Source organism: Meles meles, chromosome 7 (assembly GCF_922984935.1).
Source record: "Meles meles chromosome 7, mMelMel3.1 paternal haplotype, whole genome shotgun sequence".
Lineage (NCBI taxonomy): Eukaryota > Metazoa > Chordata > Mammalia > Carnivora > Mustelidae > Meles > Meles meles.
In genome coordinates, this window is record NC_060072.1 from 128,954,906 (window position 1) to 128,976,982 (window position 22,077).

The following is a 22,077-nucleotide window of genomic DNA, read 5'->3' on the forward strand; positions in this document are numbered from 1 at the left end:
AAAGAAATGCTAAGGCAGGTTTTCTAGCTAACCAAAAAAAAAAAAAAAAAAAAAAAGCCAGAGGAAAATTTTATCAGTAGGAATAAAGAAAGAACAACAGAAATCATAAATATCAGAGTAAATGTAATGTAATTACCTGTAAAGATTTTTATGTACACAGGACTCTTACAAGCAGATTTTTGAACATCCTCTTGGTGGGTTCAAAATACATAGGTGTAACACATACGGTAAGTAAACCATAAAGTTGGGAGTGTAGAAGTCCATACCTTTAAGACATCTACATTTTATTAGAAATGCTAGCAAATTCTATGTGGAGTGTTAAACTGAGGGGTGTGTATTATTATCCCTAGGAGGCACACTAAACAGATATAAGTAAAGGAAATAGATACACTAAAATTGAGCATAAAAACATTAAAATACTGAAATAATCCACTAGAAGACAAAAACAGAAGGTAAAAGCAGAAATAATAGTAGCGTGCTGGTAAAGAGCACAACGAATCATAAATGCCAAAGACACAAACTGAAAAATAATAAAATTGCTAATTTAGTGATAGTGATAAAATAATTACATTAAGTATAAGTGGCATATGTTTTCCTTTTAGAAGTCAGAGGCAGTCAGATTGGCTGAAAGGTAAGAGTTAACTATATTTTGACCGCAGAAGCTCATTTAAAAATAATGATATACATTAGTTAAAAGTGAAGGTATTCAAACATGGTTAATTAATCTATGACAAAGTAGGGAAGAATATACATTGAGGAAAAGACAGTCTCTTCAATAAATGGTGCCGGGAAACTGGACATCTACATGCAAAAGAATGCAACTGGACCACTTATACCATATACAAAAATTAACTCAAAAATGAAGTAAAGACTTAAATGTGAGACATAAAAGATAAAACTCCTAGAAGTAAACATAGATAATAATGCCTTTGAGATTGGCCAGCTAAGGAAAACTATAACAAAATGACAAGGCAAACTACTGAATAGAAGAAGATATTTCTGAAAATATATCCAATAGATGTAATTATCAAAATATATAAAGAAATTATACAACTCAACACTAAAAAATTCCAACAATCCAATTAAAAAATGAACAGATGATCTGAATAGACATTTTTCAAAAGAAAACATTCAGATGGCCAACAGACACATGAAAAGATGCTCACCATCACTCATAATCAGGGAAATGAACATCAAAAACCACAATGAGAAATTATTTATGCCTGTCAGAATGGCTAAAATGAAAATGAAAAGAAATAATAAATATTGGTAAGGTGTATAGAGGAAAAGAAACCCTCATGTACCATTGGTGGAAATGTACAGTGGTGAAGCCACTGTGAAAAAAATATGGGGATTTCTCAAAAAATTAAAAATTGAAATACTGTGTGATCCAATAATTCCACTATTGGGTATTTACCCAAAGAAAACAAAAACACTAATTTGAGAAGATATATGCACTCCTATGTTTATCACAGCATTATTTACAATAGCCAAGCTATGGAAGCAACCTAAGTGTCCATCAGTAGACAAATGAATAAAGAAGATGTGGTGTATGTACACACACACACACGAATATTATGCAGCCATAAAAAAAGATGAGATCTTGCCTTTTGTGACCACATGGATGGAACTAGAAGGTATTATGGTAAGTGAAATAAGCCAGACAGAAAGATAAACACCATTTGATTTTAATTGTATGTAGAATAAAAAAAAAAAAACCCGAAAGAATAAATAAACCAAAAACAGAAACAATCCATAAACAGAAAAAACTCATGGGTGCCGGGGGGGGGGGGGGTAGAGGGATTGATAAAATGCATGAAGGGGAGTGACAGGTACAGGCTTCCAGTTATGGAATGAATAAGTCATGAGGATAAAAGGTACAGGGTAAAGACTGTAGTCAATGGTACTGTAATAGTGTTGTATGGTGACAAATGGTAGTTACACTTGTGGTGAGCACAGGGTAATGTATAGGTTTGTTCAATCACTAGGTTCTACACTTGAAACTATTGTAACATTATGTGTCAACTGCACTTAAAAAAAGAAAGAACAATAAAGAATTTTTTAAAAGTGAAGGGATTAATAAATGAGGTGATATCCCTATATTAATGTCAAACAAGATGTGCTTCAGAACAAGGAAAATTAATAGGGATAAAGAAGGATATGATATGATGATAAAAGGGTAAACTCACTAAGAAGAACAATCCTAAAGATATGTGTACCTAAAAGCAGCATGAAGAAATGAAAGAAGAAATAGGCAAAACTACAATTATGCAAGGAGACTTGAACACACATCTCTCAGTAAATAATAGAAAAAGTATACCAAAAACCATCAGCTAGAATTTGCAAAACCTGTGGAAAAAAAATTTGTATGGAACCACAAAAGACCTCAGATGACCAAAGCAATCGAGAAAGAACAAAGCCAGAGACATCTTACCTCCTGATTTTAAATTAGACCACAAAACTATCCTAACTAAAACAGTTTGTACTGGCATTAAAAAATGACACATAGACTAGTGGAATGGAATAAAGAACCCAGAAATAAAACACTATATATAGATCAACTCATATTTGATAGGGGGTTAAGGATACTTAATGGAGAAAGGATGGTCTCTTCAATAAATGGTGCTGGGAAAATTGACAGCCACGTGGAGAAATGAAATTGGACCCTTATCTTGTTCCACTAACAAAAATTAAACCTAAATGGATTAAAGACTTAAGCATAAGACCTGGAGCCGCAAAACTCATGGAGAAAGCATAGGGGGAAATCTCTGATAGTAATCTTGGCAACCTTTTTTATTTTTTGGATATGACACAAAAACCATAAGCAACAAAAGGAAAATCAACAAGTGAGACTATACATCAAACCAAAAAACTTCTGCACAGCAAAAGAAACAATCAACAAAATGAAAAGCCATCTATGGAAAGGGAGAATATTATCTATCTACTTGAAATAATTGATATTTTAAAAAAATAATTTAAAACTATAGCAGTAAAGAACTTAAACTCCTTTTAAGTACATGTGGAACATTTAGTAACATAGACTATAGCCTGGGCCCAGTGGCAAGACTATAGGGAGGCAAATAACATGCTCTCACAGATACAGTATTCAAGGGGTCACTAAAAGCTGGTTATTATGGACCAAATTGTGTCCCCTCCAAACTTCAGATCTGGAAGCTCTAACTCCCAGTGTGACTATATTGGAGATAGTGTCTTAAGTAACTAAGATTATATAAGATCATTAGGGTATGGTCCTAATATGACAGGAAGAACTATGGCCTTGTCAGAAGAGGGGTTCACTCTCTCTCCCCTCCACCCCAACTCTCTCTCTCTCCCTCCCCATTACCCATGTCTTTGTCTCTCCCTGTCCCTCTGTTACGTGAGGACACAGTGACATGTACAAGCCAGGAAAAGGACCCGTATGAGAACCCAACCACACTAACAGCCTGGTCTTGTACATCCAGGCTCCAGAACTGTGAGAATATAAATTTTTTTTCCTTAAGCCATCCAATCTATGGTACTTTGTTATAGCAGCCTGAGCAGAATGAGACAAGCACTAATTAAGATAAATAGTATATTAATACCACATAGTGAGAGCTCACAATTAATGAAAAAAATCAATGATGAACAAAATATAAAATTACTAAATGAAGATGGTATTACTGAATTTTCCAGTCTCCAATATGGCTTAGCAGTACTATGGGGGCTGCAGACAAACCTGAAGAATGTTAAAACAATTGAAATGGTAAAAAAAAAAAAAACCCTCTGAGCAAAATGAAATTAAACTACAAATCTGGGACATGCACAGTCATTTGGAAAGTTAAATGTCACACATTTACATAAAACAGACTTTGAAGTTGCCAAGTATTTTGAACTGAAAGAAAATGAAAATATAACTTACTAAAATTTGTGTAACATAGCTAAAGCAGTGCTTAGAAAAAATAATGATATAAAATTTTTATTAGGAAAGAAGAAAGCTCTCAAGTCAGTAAATTTAACTATCCATCTAACGAAAGTAGAAAAAGAAGAACATATAAAATAATACATATAAAGACAATACATAATGGAATTTTAGATGGGAAAGTAATAGAGAAAATTATCAAAACCAAAAGCTGGTTCTTTGAAGAGCTAACTAAAATTGATAAATTCTAACTGGATTGACAAAAAAGAGAGAGAGAGAGAGAGAGAAAAGGCACACATTACCTAATTTGGAGTGAAATAAGGCTAATACTGAAGACTCCATGGGTATTAACAGGATAATAGGAATAAGGAAATAACTACAAAACTCTATGCACATAAATAAAACAATTACGTGAAATGAACAAATTCCTTGAAAGTCATAAATGATCAAAAGCCATTCAAGAAGACTGTGATAACTTGAGTAGTTTTATGTTTATTAAAGAAATATGACTCATAGTAAAAATCTTCCATTAAAGAAAACTTCAGGACCACATGGTCTCACTGGAAAAGTCTATCAAATATTTAGGGGGAAAAACCCACAAGTTTTATACATTCCAGAAAATATAAGTGAAGATAATACTTGTTACCTTAGTCTATAAGGGCCACTTTGTCCTACCACTGAAACTGAACAAGGATATTATAAGAAAAGAAAGCTACAGACCAATATTTCTATCACAAAAGATCTTTAACAGCATTATTAGCAAATGGAATATGCCAGGAATGGCCAGCCATCCCTGTACCCATGGATGAAAGATTACTCCAGACTTTGCTGTGAAAGAGAGGACAAGGTAAGGGAGTCAACACTCAGAGGCAAAGACCCTTTGCTCGTTTTTGCTCCCATTTTTATTGTTCCTTCAGGATAATCACAAATCCTCATCACTGATTCTCAAGTGGGTGATGTGTGATAAGGGACCTTACTGAAACTAAGAGGATCTGTTTACAGGAAAGATAAAATACACTAATCTGCTATTCTGCTAAACATAGCCTAATGGAGCCTCTTTGGGCTAAGAAAGCTTCCCGAAGGCAACTCCTGGAGGCATTACAACCTTTCAACTGAGTGGCCTGTAGACCTTGGCATTCCAAACGCCTATGCCTTCTCTGAAAACTCCCCCACCCCACCCACTCTGTGTTACATTTTAACAAGCCAGGTATTACAGCTGATTTCATTATCTACATTAACCCCAATGGAAATCCAGTAACATATTAGAAAGAGAATACATTAAAATCATCCAGGAGATGCAGAGTTGGTTCAATGTTTGGAAAGCGATCAGTGTAATGTACGTTGTTAACAGACAAAAGAAGAAAAAGCACATGGTGATCTTTTTTTTTTTTTTTTTTAATTTTATTTAACAGAGAGAAATCACAAGTAGGCAGAGAGGCAGGCAGAGAGAGAGGAGGAAGCAGGGTCCCTGCGGAGCAGAGAGCCGGATGTGGGGCTCGATCCCAGGACCCTGGGATCATGACCTGAGCCGAAGGCAGAGGCTTTAACCTGCTGAGCCACCCAGGCGCCCCACACATGATGATCTTAGTAGATGCAGAAACAGCATTTGACAAAATCAACATACAGCCATAATTAAAAACCTCAGCAAACGATAGACATCTATAATCTAATAAAGGGCATAGACAAAGACCCAACAGCTAACATCATACCCATTATGAAAGAATGAATGCTTCATCTCTAAAACTGAAAAGCAGGCAGTGATGTCCACTCTTACCACTTGTATTCAATGATGTACTGGAAAGCCCAGCCAATGCAGTAAGGCAAGACATATAAGTAAAGGCATACAATTGGAACAGAAGAAACAAATCTATCCATATTTGCAGATAACATTATTGTCTATGGATAAAAATCATAAAATTTATTTTAAAAAACTTCTAGAATTAGTAAATAAATTTATCATAATAGTGATACAAAGTTGGTATAAAATCAATTGGATTTCTGTATAATGGCAATGAACAATTGGAAACTGAAATTAGACAAATGACATTTGTAATACAATCAAAGTAAATTCTTACATATAAATCTAACAAAAAATATGCTGGGTTTGAATGCTGAAAACTACAACGTAATGATCAAAGACATCAAGAAGATCTGACTAAATAAATGGAATATTGATTGAAAGATGATGGGTCTCTGTTTGCCAAAATTCACAGAACTGGATAATCAAAAGTCTGACTTCATTTTACCCTATGTAGGTTTAAATACATTTAAAGAAGAAATAGGAACTTTTAAAAGTTGAAACAATTCTGATGGTGAGGAACCTGCCACATAGAGTACTTAGTAGTATTATCTTTAAAGAAAAAGTGCAACTTTATTGTTTTGCTGTATGTATGTCTCTTCACTATAAAAATGTGAACAACTTTATAAATGTGCTTACAGTGTAGGTATAGGTACCCTTATGGTTTCTGAACACTTGGGAAGTTGGACAGTTCAACTAAATTCTTTTTCTAACATTAGAGAAATCTTTAATATTATTCTCACACCTTCAAACAGTATCATTCTAATTACTGCCCTTATCCAAAAAAATTCACCGCACATTCACTGAAAGAAGGATCTTTTTAGACTTTGCCAAAGTAGCATGTATGAAAGAAAAGTCAAGCTTTGTGACTGTGAATAAATAGGTATGTGTTTAGTCACTGATTTTTGAATAAATTGCTTATTATAATTTTTATAAAAATGGCATGCTGTTGTGGCTCATAATCAGAATATTGTGAATATCCTTTGAATATTTTTATATTGGTTTTCCAGGATCTTGCCTTCATCTCATTTATGAAGGCCCCAAATACACAAAACCATCTTTTAATGAGAATTTGAATGGTGCATACATATTACCCAGTTAAATAACTAAGGAGCTAGTTACCTTTTTTGTCTTATTAGCTTCTAGCTACCTTTTAGGATCCAATAACTGTCCTTGAAATTCATTACTAATTTAAGAAAATTGACAAGGAGATTGTCTAAAACCCCTGGAGTCAAAAGTAGATGCCAATTATAACTTCTACTCAAATGGCCTTGAGACTTTGACTTCATCCTGTACCATGTGAGAGAGAATCTGGTCAATTTTGCATAACCTGCTTGTACAAGATAAGATTTGGAGGAAATGTGTCTTCACTGGTATAGAGACCTTAAAATGGTTGACAAAGCTTCATCCTGATGAAAACGTATCATGGGTGGATGTTTTTAAATTCCCCAAAATAGTTTTCTGCAGCCAGATTGTGGTGTAATATAACAGTGAGAAATAAAGAGGGTGGGGATGTAGGGAAAATACCTATTAATATATAGATAATTGACATCATTAAATAGTTTTGAGCTCTGAGACTGAATACACTAAAATAAAAAGATGTACCCAGGAGATTAATTGATTGTCAACTCATACCCCATCTACTGTCTTTATGGTTATAAATTCCAGTTTGGGGGATGAAGGTAGAATAATGGTTGACACTGATAAAAGATATTGAATACCAATTGACACAAGCTACATTTTTAATATCTTATAATTTACATTTGACTATATTGCTATTTTTGTTTATAGTACTTTTGTGAATTTTTTTGTCTTGTATAAACAGTGAAAAATTAGAGATAATATACAACATTTAGTTGAACTATGGCCAATTCTTAATTATTTAGCTCTAGGGGCAGAAGATCTGCAGCTATGATGTGAATCTACGAAAATTACAGTTTTAATTGTTTCATGTTAATTGTTATGGTATAATCTTAGCTTCGTTTATTACTCACACTCCCTTAATTGTATATGCAGTTTTATTTTCAGTGGATCTTACATTCAAGAGGCTTTGCATATTCGTCATTTATAAGCTCCTATGATAAGAAATCAGCTTACGGATGTTATTCATAAATCGTTTTATAACCAATTGCTTCAATTTTTTCCAAATAAAAGTGTAAACAATTTATTTACTGTCTATGATATTTTCAAGAATTTTGTTGAATTGTTCTTAGGTCATGGATTTATTCAGTCCTTACACAAGAATATAGAGAACACCTATGTTGTGCCAAGGGTCGTTTCAGACAATGGGGAGATAGCAGTAAGAAACAAACAGCAATCCCTGTGTTCATGGAATTACATTTTAGTGAAAGAGAGAAATACAGTTAGTAAATAAAAACAGAATTTTATGTCAAGTGGTGATACGTGCCATGGAGAACAATAAACCAGAAAGCCGAGAAAAGAAGTGCCACAGATATAGGTAAGATGGAGTTTTAAATAGAGTAGTCAAGCATAGTACATGGAGAGCACATTGAGGAGCAGAAAAATCCCCAAGGAGTTGAGGGAGTAAGCCGTGTGTATTTTGGAAGGAAGCGTAAATGCAAAGGTCCTAATTCAAGAGTCATCTTGGTTTATATAAGGAAGATCATGGTAAGAGCTACTGCATTTATTCATGAAGGACAGAAACCCATGTAATAATTTTGAGCAGAGGAGACATGATCTAACAGACACATTTAAAGGTCAGAAGAGGGTAAGGAGGCAAAATAAGAAGTTACTGTAATCCAGAAAGAGTGATGTTCCCTTGAGTCAGAATTGGTAGTAGTAGCAGAGGTGGTAGGACATAGCAAGATTCTGGATGCTATTTTACAGACAAAGCAAAGATTTGCTGATGGATATAGTGATGGGTGAGAGCAAGAGATGGGTCGTGGATCCAGATTTCTTCCTGAAATAGAATGGATGGAATTGTCATGAGCTGAGATGGGGAGAAAAGCAGAGGATAAAGTCTGGGGAGACAGAAGCAGAAGTTTAGTTTTAGACCCATTTCTATCAAGATGCATGTTAGCTCTCCAAGTGAAAGGGCCAAGACAGCAACAGGATATATAAATATTGGAGTCCAGGGAAGCTGGGACTGAAAGATAATTTTATGGGTCGTTGGCATCTAAGAAGTGTTTTAAATATATGAAATGAGGTGATATTAACAAGATTGTGGGTGTAGAGAAGAAAAGAGATCCAAGGACTGAGCTCTGGGGCATTCTTATGTTACTTTGTGGAATGCAGAGGAAATGAGGAAAAACCAGCAAAGGAGACTGAGAATGAACAGCTAGTAATTGAAGTGGAAAACCAGGAGAGAATCATGTATCAGAACCTAGTGAAGAAAAAGTTTCAAGAAAGAGGGAGTGATCAAGTATATCCAATATTACTGACATGTCAGGTGTGACAAGGAGAAAAATTAAATATGGGATTTAGCAATATAGGTCATTCCTGATATATGCACTTTCAGTGGAGTGGTAAGGGTACAGAAAAGAAAAAAAAGTTCTGATATACCCTACAACATGAATGAACCTCGAAAACATTAGTCTAAGTAAAAAAAGTCAAACACAAAATGCCACATATTGTATGATTGTATTTATGTGAAATGTCCAGAAAAGGCAAATCTATAGAGATGAAAAGAAGATTGGTGGTTGCCAGAGCCTGAGGAGGAGCAGAGAATGGGGAGTGGTTTATAATGGGTATGGGTTTTATTTTGGAGGGCTGAAAATGTTTTGGAAGTAGTGGTAATGATTGTACAATATTGTAATTATAGAAAAGCCACTGAATTGTATACTTTAAAATGGTTAAAATGGTGAATTTTATGTTATGTGAATTTTACCTCATTAAAAAAATAAAAAACCTCACTGGAATAGGTTCAAGAAAGGATGTGGGGAGAAGAACTGGTGTTGGAGTCCATGTAAATAGGTAGAATTTAGCGAAGTTAGTTGGAGGGGGTTGGAGGGTCAGAGGGTTTTCTTACGATGGGTGAAATTTTGGCCCCCTTGTGTACTGAAGTGAAAGAAAACGTGTTGATGTAAAAAAGGGGAGGAAATTGCTGGCATGATTCCTGAAACAGGGAAGAGGAGATGATTTTCTGAAGAAACATGGGCAGCAGTACAAGGAGATGGGAGGTGGGACTTGGGAAGTTTTCTCCTGTTTCCTCTCATTTTCCCAATGAAATGTGAAGCAACATGATTATCTGAGAATGATGATGGAGAAGAAGGAATTGGAAGGTGAAGAAGAGGGTAAAGGCTTTTGAATAGCTACCTAGGAGTGGCGGAAAAGGAAAGAAAAGAAAATGTGGTGGATGGCCACAATGCAACCAAGTGAGTGGTCACAGATACAAAGCCATTTCAGTAGGCGCAGGGGTGGGCTCTTCCTTGCTCACCTTCCATCACACAGATGCAGGCTGGAGTAGGTCTTGAATTTCCTGGAGGTCTCAGCATATCCACAGTGATGCCTTTGACTGGAAATGCATGGGGCACTCACCTGGGCCATGCTGCTTGTGGTGAGCTCCTGTGCCCATTTCCCCCATCAGAGCACATGTTGTGGCTGTCCCAGGCCTTGTGATTCTTGTCAGGATTGTGGCTCAGGTATTTTGGGAGGGGAGAGTGAGAATTTTCTGGAAGTGTCAACAGGACAAGAAGGATACCTAGTCCACTTTCCAGCTCAGTGTTGGGAGGGCGGTGGAGGAAAAAACAGACACAATGGGAGAAGACAGCAGGGGCAGTAGTTCTAGTAGATCAGCTTCCAGCTAAAGAGGACAGTCTATCTTACAGGTGACACATGTTCCATTATGCTCCTAATGATAGGCTTTGCGTTTGCACATTAGGTTGTGTTACTTCATGGATACGTGGACTATTTGGTTTGGGGGCTTGGTAGTCACCACAGGGATCTGGTTAAAATCCAAAAGCACTATCAGAGTTGTATTGTTCTCACTGTCTCTGTCTCTCTCTGTGTAATAGGGTTGCCTGAGGGGAGATGCTGCCATAGAGCAGAGCTGGGTGGAGAATGCTTTCTAGAACAAATGCTAACATTTAAAAAAATACATGTGCCTTTCCAGATGCATTTACATCTCACTTCTTGCCAATTTTTAAATTTAACAGATGAAATTTTACCCTGTCCAGAAACATTGAATACGGAACAGGAACAGTGCCATCTAGATACAAGTCTCTGCAGTTTTGATTCTACAGATGAAGGACTGAGGGGTAAGTGTTAAATTGAGATGCCCACCATAATGGGATGTAGCCATCCATGAGACTTGGACCACTGGTAGTAATTCAGACCACTACTATTGATACTCACTTGCCAAACTTTGTTGACATTTATGTCCTAAGTTTAGCCAAAGTGTTATTGAAAGTCTGTGGTTTATTCAAAGCATGAAAGATAGTGTGATTGAAAGTCTGTGGTTTATTTAAAGCTTGAAAGATACTAAATATGTCAATTTAAAAAGATGTTGTTCTGTAAAATAGTTCCATTAAAGACCATCTTTGAATTATATCCAGTGTTTCTTCTTTAAAATTTTAGTGCAATTATGAATAGCAAATGATGTAAACTAACTTAGTTCCATAAGATAGGTCAGGTCAGATACTATGTATGCCATTGAAAACATTGTAACTGAAGCAGTGGTACAATAAAAAGTGAAAACATCTTTTTACTTTTAAATGGTAATGGTTTTCCTTTGGGAGGATGTCCATCTGGACCAAGGAAGAACTTTTGAAAAACAGGTATGCTGGTATACTCCAAGGCTTGTTGAACCAAAATCTCTAGGTATGAATTAGAATGTGTGTGTGTATGTGTGTGTGTGTGTGTGTGTGTGAAGCCTTGATTACAACTCATATGCTATGGCTAAGCAGCCACTCTAGTGACTATGGTGGCCCACCATTGTCTTTTCCACCTCTCTGCAGTGTATCAGATCTGTGGATTTGAATTTGATACGCGTGACTGGGCATCAGAAACATCTGCTGGGCAAACTTCCTGGATGCGCACAAAAGCAAGAGAAATTCCTGCATTAGAATCTAGACCTCAGCAGGATCAAAGAAGTGATGAAGGTAGAAAATTATATTTTTTTTCAGAATTGTGGTTTATTGTGAGTGGCATTATTGTGTGTGGGTGGCTCAGTGGGTTAAAGCCTCTGCCTTCAGCTCGGGTCATGATCCCAGGGTCCTGGGATCGAGCCCCACATCGGGCTCTCTGCTTAGTGGGGAGCCTGCTTCCTCCTCTCTCTCTCTGCCTGCCTCTCTGCCTACTTATGATCTCTGTCTGTCAAATAAATAAATAAATAAATAATCTTGGAAAAAAAAAACATTTCATCAGGGATCCTGATGAAGATACTGAGTATATTTTCTTGAAACTATATTTACCATATATAGTGAAAGTAAAGGAAAAAAAAAACCTTATTATCAATAATGTAAAGGAAGAATTATACTAATTAAACTATTTTAATTTTGTAAATTTTATTATTTTCTTATCATCAGGAGATAATAGATTTTGTGGGAACCAAAAGGAAAAGTATTAAAAGGCTTTTATCAAAATGTATTAGCCCTCCCTTTCACTAGTGTCGATGAGTTTCTTTTTCATCTAGTATTAAATTTGTGTTTCTGTTTATTGTTCTTTCCACTGTTTTTCTTTCTTTCTTTCTTTCTTTTTTTTGAGGAGGCATATTGTTAGTCTTTTATTAAAGTAGTAATTTAAGATTTTACTTAATTTAAGATTTTGCAAAAGCAATAGCTATTTTTTTCTTCTTCCATGTAGATTTTACTTTCTCCATAGTTTTGCCTTTTCTGGAATGTCATATAGTTGGAATTTTACAGTAGGTAGCTTTTTTAGATTGACTTCCTTCATTTAGTAATATGCATTTAAGTTTCCTCTATGTTGTTTCATGGGTTGATAGCTTATTTCTTTTTCATAGTGAATCATATTCCATTGCTTGGATGTGCCAGAAGTTATTCACCTACTGAAGGACATCTTAGTTGCTTCCAAGTGTTTTGCAATTATAATAAAGCTGCCATAAACATCTATGTGAAAGTTTTTGTGTAGACCTAAGTTTTCTCTTTTGGGTAAATGCCAAGGACCATGATTGCTGGATCATGTAGTAAGAATATGTTTAGTTTTGTAAGAAACTACCAAGCTGTCTCCCAAAGTAAAAGTACCATTTTTTATTCCCATTAACAATGAATGAGAGATCTTGTTGCTTTCCATCCTCTCCAGCATTTGGCAATGTCAGTGTCCTGGATTCTGGCCATGCTAATGGGTGTATAGTGGTATCTCCTTGTTTCAGTTTGCATTTCCCTGATGCCTTATGATACGGAGTGCCTTTTCATATGCTTACTTGCCATCCATATGTCTTCTTTAGTGAGATGTTTGTTAAGGTCTTCGGTTTTTGGTCTTTTATCTTTTATCATTTTCTTTCTTTTTTTTTTTTAAAGATTTTATTTATTTATTTGAAAGAGAGAGAACACAAGCAGGGGGAGAGGTAGAGGGAAAAGCAGGCTGCCCTGCTGAACCTGGAGCCCGATGCAGGGCTTAATCCCAGGACCCCAGGATCATGACCTGGGCTGAAGGCAGATGCTTAACCAACTGAGCCACCCAGTCATCCCTATCATTTTCTTTATTAACCATTGTTTCCTTCATTTTATGCCCTTGATTTCTTTTCCTTCTTGAAAATCTCCACTTACTATTTGTCCTTTAATTTAGAAAAGATCTATGGTGATGGGCTTGCTTAATGTTTATGTTATAAACTTAGAATATTTTTAATGACCTCACTCCTAAATAATAATCAACCAGGTCAGACAGTTTTCTAAAGAAAGTCTGTATATTTTATTTCTAAGCACATGGTTATGGTTCTTTATTTCCTGATATCTATGGTAGTCATTGGGAAGTCTGAACTCACCTAATTCTTTTTCAGTTTTATGCAGATTTTAAAAAAAGTGTTTATCTCTAATGTTTGAAAATGTCACTATAATGAGTACAGATCATGAATATATTTTTAATTACATTTCTCAATGCTCAGAATATATGTATTTAATCACTTGTGGAAATGGTATGTTACTCTTTTCTAATAATTCTTGTTTAGTCCCTCTGTTCTTATCTTCTTGAGTTCCTATGAAATATATGTCCTGGGAGCCTGTGTGTTAGTGTTTTCTATTTGTTGCCCTTATTCTTTGTTCTTATTTTTGTCTTCCACTTCTGTTATGCCTTTGTAGTTTTTTTAAAAAAAATTTATTTATTTTTTTCAGCGTAACAGTATTCATTGTTTTTGCACAACACCCAGTGCTCCATGCAATACGTGCCCTCCCTATTACCCACGACCTGGTTCCCCCAACCTCCCACCCCTGACCCTTCAAAACCCTCAGGTTGTTTTTCAGAGTCCATAGTCTCTTATGGTTCGCCTCCCCTTCCAATTTTTTTTTTTTTTATAAACATATAATGTATTTTTATCCCCAGGGGTACAGGTCTGTGAATCACCAGGTTTGCACACTTCACAGCACTCACGATAGCACATACCCTCCCCAATGTCCATAACCCCCTCCCCCTCTCCCAACCCCACCTCCCCCCAGCAACCCCCAGTTTGTTTTGTGAGATTAAGAGTCATTTTATGGTTTGTCTCCCTCCCAATCCCATCTTGTTTCATTTAGTCTTCTCCTATCCCCCTAACCCCCCATGTTGCTTCTCCATGTCCTCATATCAGGGAGATCATATGATAGTTGTCTTTCTCTGATTGACTTATTTCACTAAGCATGATACCCTCTAATTCATCCACGTCATCACAAATGGCAAGATTTCATTTCTTTTGATGGCTGCATAGTATTCCATTGTGTATATATACCATTTCTTCTTTATCCATTCATCTGTTGATGGACATCTAGGTTCTTTCCATAGTTTGGCTATTGTAGACATTGTTGCTATAAACATTCCGGTACATATGCCCCTTTGGATCACTGCGTTTGTATCTTTAGGGTAAATACCCAGTAGTGCAATTGCTGGGTCATAGGGTAGTTTTTTTCAACATTTTGAGGAACCTCCATGCTGTTTTCCAGAGTGGTTGCACCAGCTTGCATTCCCACCAACAGGGTAGGAGGGTTCCCCTTTCTCCGCATCCTCGCCAGCATCTGTCATTTCCTGACTTGTCAATTTTAGCCATTCTGACTAGTGTGAGGTGGTATCTCATTGTGGTTTTGATTTGTATTTCCCTGATGCCGAGTGATGTGGAGAACTTTTCCATGTGTCTGTTGGCCATCTGGATGTCTTCTTTGCAGAAATGTCTGTTCATGTCCTCTGCCCATTTCTTGATTGGATTGTTTGTGCTTTGGGTGTTGAGTTGGCTAAGTTCCTTATAGATTTTGGATACTAGACCTTTATTTGATATGTCTGTCTTCTCCCATTCTGTCAGTTCTTTTTTGGTTTTGTTAACTGTTTCCTTTGTTGTGCAAAAGCTTTTGATCTTGATGAAATCCCAAAGTTCATTTTTGCCCTTGCTTCCCTTGCCTTTGCCGATGTTCCTAGGAAGATGTTGCTGCGTCTGAGGTCAAAGAGGTTGCTGCCTGCGTTCTCCTCAAGGATTTTGATGGATTCCTTTCTCACATTGAGGTCCTTCATCCATTTGGAGTCTATTTTCATGTGTGGTGTAAGGAAGTGGTCCAATTTCATTTTTCTGCATGTGGCTGTCCAATTTTCCCAGCACCATTTATTGAAGAGGCTGTCTTTTTTCCATTGGACATTCTTTCCTGCTTTGTCGAAGATTAGTTGACCATAGAGTTGAGGGTCTATTTCTGGGCTCTCTATTCTGTTCCACTGATCTATGTGTCTGTTTTTGTGCCAGTACCATGCTGTCTTGATGATGACGGCTTTGTAATAGAGCTTGAAGTCTGGAATTGTGATGCTACCCACTTTGGCTTTCTTTTTCAATATTCCTTTGGCTATTCGAGGTCTTTTCTGGTTCCATATCAATTTTAGGATTATTTGTTCCATTTCTTTGAAGAAAATGGATGGTATTTTGATAGGGATTGCATTAAATGTGTAGATTGCTTTAGGTAGCATGGACATTTTCACAATATTTATTCTTCCAATCCAGGAGCATGGAACATTTTTCCATTTTTTTGTGTCTTCCTCAATTTCTTTCATGAGTACTTTATAATTTTCTGTGTATAGATTCTTAGTCTCTTTGGTTAGGTTTATTCCTAGGTATCTTATAGTTTTGGGTACAATTGTAAATGGGATTGACTCCTTAATTTCTCTTTCTTCAGTCTTGTTGTTGGTGTACAGAAATGCAACTGATTTCTGTGCATTGATTTTATATCCTGACACTTTACTGAATTCCTGTACAAGTTCTAGCAGTTTTGGAGTGGAGTCTTTTGGGTTTTCCACATATAGTATCATATCATCTGCGAAGAGTGATAGTTTGACTTCTTTACCAATTTGGATGCCTTTAATTTCTTTTTGTTGTCTGATTGCTGAGGCTAGGACTTCTAGTACTATATTGAATAGCAGTAGTGATAATGGACATCCCTGCCGTGTTCCTGACCTTAGTGGAAAAGCTTTCAGTTTTTCTCCATTGAGAATGATATTTGTGGTGGGTTTTTCATAGATGGCTTTGATAATATTGACGTATGTGCCCTCTATCCCCACGCTTTGAAGAGTTTTGATTAGGAAGGGATGCTGTACTTTGTCAAATGCTTTTTCAGCATCTATGGAGAGTATCATATGGTTCTTGTTCTTTCTTTTATTAATGTGTTCTATCACATTGATTGATTTGCGGATGTTGAACCAAACTTGCAGCCCTGGAATAAATCCCACTTGATCGTGGTGAATAATCCTTTTAATGTACTGTTGAATCCTATTGGCTAGTATTTTGGTGAGAATTCTTGCATCTGTGTTCATCAAGGATATTGGTCTGTAGTTCTCTTTTTTGGTGGGATCCTTGTCTTCTTTGGGGATCAAGGTGATGCTGGCCTCATAAAATGAGTTTGGAAGTTTTCCTTCCATTTCTATTTTTTGGAACAGTTTCAGGAGAATAGGAATTAGTTCTTCTTTAAATGTGTGGTAGAATTCCCCTGGGAAGCCGTCTGGCCCTGGGCTTTTGTTTGTTTGGAGATTTTTGATGACTATTTCAATCTCCTTATTGGTTATGGGTCTGTTCAGGTTTTCTATTTCTTCCTGGTTCAGTTGTGGTAGTTTATATGTCTCTAGGAATGCATCCATTTCTTCCAGATTGTCAAATTTGTTGGCGTAGAGTTGCTCATAGTACGTTCTTATAATTGTCTGTATTTCTTTGGTGGTAGTTGTGATCTCTCCTCTTTCATTCATGATTTTATTTATTTGGGTCCTTTCTCCTTTCTTTTTGATGAGTCTGGCCAGGGGTTTATCAATCTTATTGATTCTTTCAAAGAACCAGCTCCTAGTTTAATTGATTTGTTCTATTGGCTTTTTTGGTTTCTATTTCATTGATTTCTGCTCTGATGTTTATGATTTCTCTTCTCCTGCTGGGTTTAGGGTTTCTTTCTTGTTCTTTCTCCAGCTCCTTTACGTGTATGGTTAAGTTGTGTACTTGAGACCTTCCTTGTTTCTTGAGAAAGGCTTCTACCACTATATATTTTCCTCTCAGGACTGCCTTTGCTGTGTCCCACAGATTTTGAACCGTTGTGTATTTATTCTCATTTGTTTCCATGAATTTTTTCAATTCTTCTTTAATTTCCTGGTTGACCCATTCATTTTTTAGAAGGATGTTGTTTAGTCTCCATGTATCGGGGTTCTTTCCAGCTTTCCTGTTGTGAGTGAGTTCTAGCTTCAGAGCGTTGTGGTCTGAAAAATATGCAGGGAATGACCCCAATCTTTCGATACCAGTTGAGACCTGATTTGTGACCCAGGATGTGATCTATTCTGGAGAAGGTTCCATGTGCACTAGAGAAGAATGTGTATTCTGTTGCTTTGGAATGAAATGTTCTGAATATATCTGTGATGTTCATCTGGTCCAGTGTGTCATTTAAGGCCTTTATTTCCTTGTTTATCTTTTGCTTGGATGATCTGTCCATTTCAGTGAGGGGAGTGTTCAAGTCCCCACTATTATTGTATTATTATTGATGTGTTTCTTTGATTTTGTTATTAATTAGTTTATATAGTTGGCTGCTCCCACGTTAGGGGCATAGATATTTAAAATTGTTAGATCTTCTTGTTGGACAGACCCTTTGAGTAGGATATAGTGTCCTTCGTCATCTCTTATTATAGTCTTTGGCTTAAAATCTAATTGATCTGATATAAGGATTGCCACCCTAGCTTTCTTCTGATGCCCATTAGCATGGTAAATTGTTTTCCACCCCCTCACTTTAAATCTGGAGGTGTCTTCGCATCTAAAATGAGTTTCTTGTACGCAACATACTGATGGGTTTTGTTTTTTTATCCATTCTGATACCCTGTTTCTTTTGATTGGGGCATTTAGCCCATTAACATTCAGGGTAACTATTGAGAGATATGAATTTAGTGCCATTATTAGCCTGTAAGGTGACTGTTACTGTATATTGTCTCTGTACCTTTTTAATCTACTACTTTTAGGGTCTCTCTTTGCTTAGAGGACCCCTTTCAATATTTCCGGTAGAGCTGGTTTGGTGTTTGCAAATTCTTTCAGTTTTTGTTTGTCCTGGAAGCTTTTGATCTCTCCTTCTATTTTCAATGATAGCCTAGCTGGATAGAGTATTCTTGGCTGCATGTTTTTCTCGTTTAGTGCTCTGAATATATCATGCCAGCTCTTTTTGGCCTGCCAGGTCTCTTTGGATAAGTCTGCTGCCAATCTAATAATTTTACCATTTTATGTTATAGACTTCTTTTCCTGGGCTGCTTTCAGGATTTTCTCTTTGTCACTAAGACTTGTAAATTTTACTATTAGGTGACGGGGTGTGGACCTATTCTTGTTGACTTTGAGGGGGGTTCTCTGCATCTCCTGGATTTTGATGCTTGTTCCCTTTGCCATATTAGGGAAATTCTCTCCAATGATTCTCTCCAATAGACCTTCTGCTCCCCTCTCTGTTTCTTCTTCTTCTGGAATCCCAATTAGTCTAATGTTGTTTCATCTTATGGTGTCACTTATCTCTCGAATTCTCCCCTCATGGTCCAGTAGCTGTTTGTCCCTCTTTTGTTCGGCTTCTTTATTCTCTGTCATTTGGTCTTCTATATCACTAATTCTTTCTTCTGCCTCATTTATCCTAGCAGTGAGAGCCTCCATTTTTTATTGCACCTCATTAATAGCTTTTTTGATTTCAACTTGGTTAGATATTAGTTCTTTAGTTTCTCCAGAAAGGGCTTTTATATCTCCAGAGAGGGTTTCTCTAATATCTTCCATGCCTTTTTCGAGCCCCGCTAGAACCTTCAGAATCGTTATTCTGAACTCTTGATCTGACATATTACCAATGTCTCTGTTGATTAGGTCCCTAGCCTTCGGTACTTCTTGTTCTTTTGTTTGTGGTGATTTTTTCCGCCTTGTCATTTTGTCCAGATAAGAGGATATGAAGGATCAAATAAAATACTAAAAGGGTGGCAAAAACCCCAGAAAAATGCACTGTAACCAAATAAGAAGAGACCCCAAATTGTGGGGGGGGGGGGAGAAAGGGGATAAAAAGAGGTTCAGAAAAAAAAGAAAAAAATTTTAAAAATAACACAAATAAAGAAAAAATATAAAAAAGAAAGAAAAAATATATCTTGAGATAAACTAGTCAAAAAACGTTAAAAAAGAAAAGGGTAAAAGTTTTAAAAAATTTAGCAGAAGAAGAAAAAAGAAAGAAAAAAATTGAAAAAAGAAAAAAATTGAATTAACCGCAAGACTAAAGAATCATGGGGAGAAAGCCATGAGTTCCGTGCTTTGCTTTCTCCTCCTCTGGAATTCCGCTGCTGTCTTAGGAACTGAACCTGCTTTCCTTGATAGATGAACTTCGTCCTGGCTGGATATTTTGTTGATCTTCTGGGGGAGGGGCCTGTTGTAGTGACTCTCAAGTGTCTTTGCCCGAGGCGGGATTGCACCGCCCTTACCGGGGGCAGGACTAAGTAATCGGCTCGGGTTTGCTTTTGGGAGCTTCTGTTCCCTGAACGCTTTCCGTAGAGTTCCGGAGGACGGGAATGAAAATGGCGGCCTCCCAGTCTCCGGCCCAGAGGAGCCGAGAGCCCGGGGCCCCACTCCTCAGTGCGCCCCCAGAGGACAGCACCCAATCACTCCCGTATCCCCAGCCTCTAGCCGCGCTCCGAGCTCACCCAGCCCGCGACCAGTTCAAGGTAACCCCGAGCTGAGAGTTCAGTCCTTGGCTCTGTCTTGTAGCCGGCTTCTCTGTTCTAATACCTGTGAGCTTGCGACGTTCCAACACCCCCGATCCTTCTGTGACGCTGCGGGACCTGGGGCCACGCTGACCCCGCGTCGGCTTCACCCTGGTTTAGCCTCTGGAGCAATGTCCCTCAGTGGAACAGACTTTTAAAAGTCCTGATTTTGTGCTCTGTTGCTCCGCCGCTTGCCGGGAGCCGGCCCCTCCCCCTGTGTTCTATCTTCCCATCGTTTTATATTCACTTCTCTGCCAGTCCTACCTTTCAGAAAGTGGTTGATTTTCTGTTTCTAGAATTGCTGTTTTTCTTCTCTTTGATCTCCTGTTGGATTTGTAGGTGTTTGCAATGTTTAGATAAGCTATTGAGCTGATCCCCTGCTACCTGATGTAGTCTCAGCCTGCTACTTCCCCGCCATCTTGACTCCTCCTCCTGCCTTTGTAGTTTTAAATGAAGATTTTATACGCTTCTTTTTTATTTCCTTTTTTAGTATTTCAATTATACTTCCTTTTTCACCCTTTTCTTTAGTGCTTGCTCTGAATTTGTGAACTTCATTTACAACTAATCCAACTCCACTTTCAAATAGTTTCATACTTCTTCATGTAATGCAAGTATCTTATAATAGAATATTCCTAATTCCTCCCTCCTGCCCCTTGCATCATTGTTGTCATTCATTTCATTTATTTGCAAACTATAATCATCAAATGCATTGTGGCTGTTACTGTTTTGGACAAACTATGCTCTTTTAGATCAATTAAGGAAAGTATAATTAAAAGATTTTTTTTAAAGATTTATTTATTTATTTATTTTTTTGATAGACAGATATCACAAGTAGGCAGAGAGGCAGAGAGAGGAAGGAAGCAGGCTCCCTGCTGAGCAGAGAGCCCCATGCAGGGCTCGATCCCAGGACCCTGGAATCATGACCTGAGCTGAAGGCATTGGCTTTAGCCCACTGAGCCACCCAGGCGCCCCTAATTAAAAGATTTTGCCAAAACTTACCAACCGATGTGTTTTATTTATTGCTTTCCTAGTACTGTTCCTTCCTTTATTTAGATCTGAGGTTCTGACAGATATAATTTTCCTTTTCTTTGAAGAATTTCTTCTAACGTTCTTTAAATTCAAAGCCATTGTTTCCTTGTTATTTTCTGTTTAGATAATCTGTCCATTGATGTAATTGGGGTCTTAAAGTCCCCTACTATTATTATACTATTATCAATTAGTTCATGTTTTTTATTGTTTTATGTATTCGATTGCTTCCAAGTTGGGTGCATAAATATTTACAATTGTTACATCTTCTTTTTGTATTGTCCTCTTTATTATGATATGGTGTCCTTCTTCATCTTTTGTTATAGTATTTGGTTTAAAGTCTAGTTTGTCTGGGGGCCTGAGTGGCTCAATCAGTTGAATATCTGATTCTTGGTTTCAGCTCAGGTCAAGATCTCAGGTTCATGGGATCACGCCCCATATCAGGCCCCACAGTTAGTGTGGAGTCTGCTTGTGATTCTTTTCCTCCCCCTACTTGCATGCTTTCCTTCTCTCTCTAAAATAAATAAGTAAATATTTTAAAAAATAAGATCTAGTTTGTCTAGTATATATATTACTACTCCTGCTTTATTTTGGCATCCGTTTCCATGGTAAATATTTCTCCATCCCTTCACTTTCAATCTATAGATATCTTTAGGTCTAAAATAATCTCTCTTAGGCAGCATATAGATAGGTCTTAATTTTTTTCCTTTCTGACAGTCTATGTCTTTCTAATGGAGCATTTAGTCCATTTACTCTCAAAGTATTTATTTAAAGATATGTATTTATTGACATTTCGTTGCTGTTACATTGTTGCTTCTGGAGATTTTCTCTGATCCTTTTTTATTTTTGTCCCTTTTGTTCTCTCTTTTGTACTCAAAGTTTCTGCTTTAGTATTTCTTGCAGGGCAGTTTTAGTGGTCACAAACTCCTGTAGTTTTTGTTTGTCAGGGAAACTCTTTATCTCTCTTTTTAATTTTTTTTAATTAAATTAAATTTTTTTTCAGTGTTCCAAAAATTCATTGTTTATGTTATTCTAAATGAGAGCCTTGCAGGAT

At 36.9% G+C, this 22,077-nt stretch overlaps 1 protein-coding gene across 3 annotated transcripts in view; it reads left to right on the forward strand.

Moving 5' to 3' along the window:
• The window catches only part of MALRD1 (MAM and LDL receptor class A domain containing 1), an 800,866-nt gene that overhangs the window by 51,668 nt on the left and 727,121 nt on the right, over positions 1 to 22,077 (forward strand). For 2 of the 3 annotated variants that reach the window (XM_046012349.1, XM_046012351.1), the window contains exons 6-7: positions 10,811 to 10,912; positions 11,612 to 11,755. In XM_046012349.1, the coding sequence (XP_045868305.1) occupies positions 10,811 to 10,912; positions 11,612 to 11,755 (246 nt within the window). The remainder of the gene's footprint in view (positions 1 to 10,810; positions 10,913 to 11,611; positions 11,756 to 22,077) is intronic. The other variant, XM_046012350.1, reaches the window with a different exon arrangement.